The 3,302-nt window shown below is 23.9% G+C and overlaps 1 protein-coding gene across 1 annotated transcript in view; it reads right to left on the bottom strand.

Moving 5' to 3' along the window:
- Positions 1 to 500: 500 nt before the first annotated feature.
- The window catches only part of LOC107442402 (alanine aminotransferase 1), a 23,621-nt gene continuing 20,819 nt past the window's right edge, over positions 501 to 3,302 (bottom strand). The window contains exons 14-15 of the mRNA XM_043050565.2: positions 2,455 to 2,544; positions 501 to 1,750 (exon numbers count right to left, since the gene is read on the bottom strand). Coding sequence (XP_042906499.1) covers position 1,750; positions 2,455 to 2,544 — 91 coding nt within the window. The 3' untranslated portion in view covers positions 501 to 1,749. The remainder of the gene's footprint in view (positions 1,751 to 2,454; positions 2,545 to 3,302) is intronic.

The following is a 3,302-nucleotide window of genomic DNA, read 5'->3' on the forward strand; positions in this document are numbered from 1 at the left end:
GTTTCTGGGTGAAAGAGCACATGTGATAAGAACAGCAAAAAACAATCTTAAAAATTTTATAAAGTATAAAAATGAATATAATAAAAAGTAATATTTTATATATTTACAATATCTATTATTTCATCGATTTTCAGATCTTTGAAGTAAGATTAATTGTGCTACAAATGGTTCATTTCAGCACTTCTGCTTCAGAACTCATATTTGTGATATATATTTTTTACCTAACTTTATATTTTAAATTATGTCAAACCAATTATGAATAGTATGATGATTATTATAATTGAAATAAAATACCAATTTAAAATCCTTTTTGAAATGCTAATTGGAAGAAATGTAATTTTTATGGTTAAAGGGAGTGAGCATCTTTATATCTGAATATGCCTCATATGTAAATCATAGATTAGAATTGTAATATATAGACAAGAGGATCTTAGATCTAGAGCTTTTTTGTAAGATTATTCCTCTCAATCACAATATCTCTATTAAATGCAACATCAATCCAATTTTTAAATACATCTTTTATTTCAAATATTTAATACAAACTCAATAAATTTTAACAAGAACAAATAGAAATAAATACTATAAAAATATGTTGTATAGCATATTGAACAATAAAAGAAACATCAACTAAATGGAATCATTCAAACATTCGAAAGTGGACTCATAATATTATATATCAGTATCTTTGTATGTTATACATCACCATTAAGCTCAATTATACATCAAAAAACATAAGAAAAACAAATTACTAACTATCACAAGAAGGAAGACAAATCAAGCTAGAGCTTGATTTGAAATTTATTTTTAATGCTTTAAAAATTCATTCATTAGATTTCACAAGAATATATTTTTATAAAATATTAAAATTTGTACTTAAGATTAAAGACCATGCCAAACTCTTGGAGGTCATGAAATAAAATTGTATTTCAGAAAATAAAAGATTTATCAAAATTGGTTGATATATAAAACAAACAGTGGGGGAAAAAAAGCTGATTAAAAGTATGAATATTTAAAAAAAAATTCAGGGTGGTTATTAAAATTGAAAACATGTTTTATTCTACTTTTGTAATGTTAATTTAAAAGAAAAAATTATAGGATAAGCATTATTAAACTTATGCTATTGTCTAAATTAATTTGCAAGGAATAATTTCTCTACTACTCCCAATATTTAACCATTTCAGTAACAATAGTTCTAATTAAAGATGCATCTATATGTTTACATAGTTAAGACACTTACACATTATATTCATTTATCATAAAATACATTTCATAACATGATTTGTTTACAAAATATAAATAAAACTTTCTTTGAAAAAAAAATTTACTAGTCAATTTTACAAGGTACATCGATAAATATTCAAATTAAAAACCAAAACTAGAGAGCTGAATGCAAAAAAAGAATATCTAATACCATTTATGCAGGCTACGGGTAAATCCAACCCATTAAATAGAATATACACAGATTAAAATATTTTTCTCATTCTCTGGCAATAACATATTTTGAGGCTTTCTTTGTTTTTAATTAAGTTCCTTATCATCTTTATTTAGCACCAACTTTAAACATGCTCTATTGCTTTACACGAGCTAACAATATCAGACTTTATTATATTTCTTTCATTTACAGAAAACATATTTTCCAAACGAACATTCTAAATAATGTAAATCACATTCAACAACAAGATAACATCTATGAATGTAATGTAAAGCCATTCTCAGTTATTGAGTGGACTTGTGAAGATAGCTGTAGAACCTAAAAAAAATTGATATATAGGTAATTTCTATTAATGTTTAAAAAAATGAATTCATTACATTATTGGAATGGAAGAAGGTACCAAATGGCATTCACAAACATGCCACGTTTTAGGGTTTTAAAAACTATATTGTGCTCAACAATTTATGAAGAACTTGTATCTTTAAACTAGATAGTGTTTGCTTTATAAACAGATTTAACTCTCCTAAAACAATTTGAAGGAGGTATAATTCACAAAATCTTTTCCGAAAATTTGTATTGGTAACTGTGCAAGATGAATCTAAAAGTATGAAATCTATGTATCCTCACCAAAGCTCTTTAATGCTTCACAATTTTTGACATATGAAGATATATCAGAGTACATACATTATTTATTACAGAGTTATAATTTATAAAATAGAGTTACACATTAGATAAAAAATTTGGATTCTGCCATATTATAAGTCAGATGCAAATTAGTTTTCACCTTTTTTTCTTTAATTTCAAGTAAGCAGTTTTAATTTTAATACAGACAAATTTAAATTTTATAAAAAATGATGGTATATTTCAAACTCTATATGATATGACTTATATGATATAACTAAATATGATATGACTTATTACATGATAATTTGAAACAACAATTCATTATTAGAGTAGAAATAAGATAATTTGAAATAACATTTTAGTATTTAAAATTATCTAAGTGTAAAAGATCAACTTACTACTTATATTCATCCAGAAATTTTTCATGGTATTCTTCTAACCGTTTCAACATAGCTTTCAATTTATCAGTCTGTGGTAGTATTGTTGTCCTGTAAAACCAAAACTTTTTAATAACTTGACAAAATAAAAGTTACTTAATAGCAATTTGATTTTACTAAATGAATTATAATAAAAATATAACATGTTTCATTTACACTAGGTGTTTATTAAAGATTGACTATCTAAGCATATCATACCATCAAGTCTATTTTAAATTTGTGCAGATTGAAGTGTAAAGAAACAACTCTATACACATTTCTTTATTAGATAAAAATTTGAAACATAGAGCAAGCTTTGGTTTTTACATTTGTCAGAAAATTGGCGCAAAAAGATAAGAGAAAGCTAAAGCTGATTAAAGATAATGAAACAAATTAATATTTTTGCAGTAATAATTTCACCAATTAATTATTGTATATTTTAAAGGGTGTGTCATTTCGTTACCTGTATATATTAATAAAATGGAAAAGATTGTTTCCATAGCAATCAATATCTCTAGCGACATGTATTTTTTCTCCTGGCATTAAATCGTATGAAATTTTATCATATGATCATAGAAAATAATAAAAAACTATTTCAAGCATATCCTATCACAGAATCCTAAAATAACAGGATTAAATACCAAATTTTATATTTTAAAATAATTAATTTCCAATGAACCCAAAATTAAATAAAGGGCAAGTATAAATAATTTTTAAAATTTATACCAGAATAAAATTATCATAAAACATAAATTATTTTGTCAAATAAATTATTGAACCTCTAATAATATTACCTAAACACTAATAACTACCATTTTTTTTTTTTTTTT

The sequence above is a fragment of the Parasteatoda tepidariorum genome, chromosome 4, assembly GCF_043381705.1.
Source record: "Parasteatoda tepidariorum isolate YZ-2023 chromosome 4, CAS_Ptep_4.0, whole genome shotgun sequence".
NCBI lineage: Eukaryota > Metazoa > Arthropoda > Arachnida > Araneae > Theridiidae > Parasteatoda > Parasteatoda tepidariorum.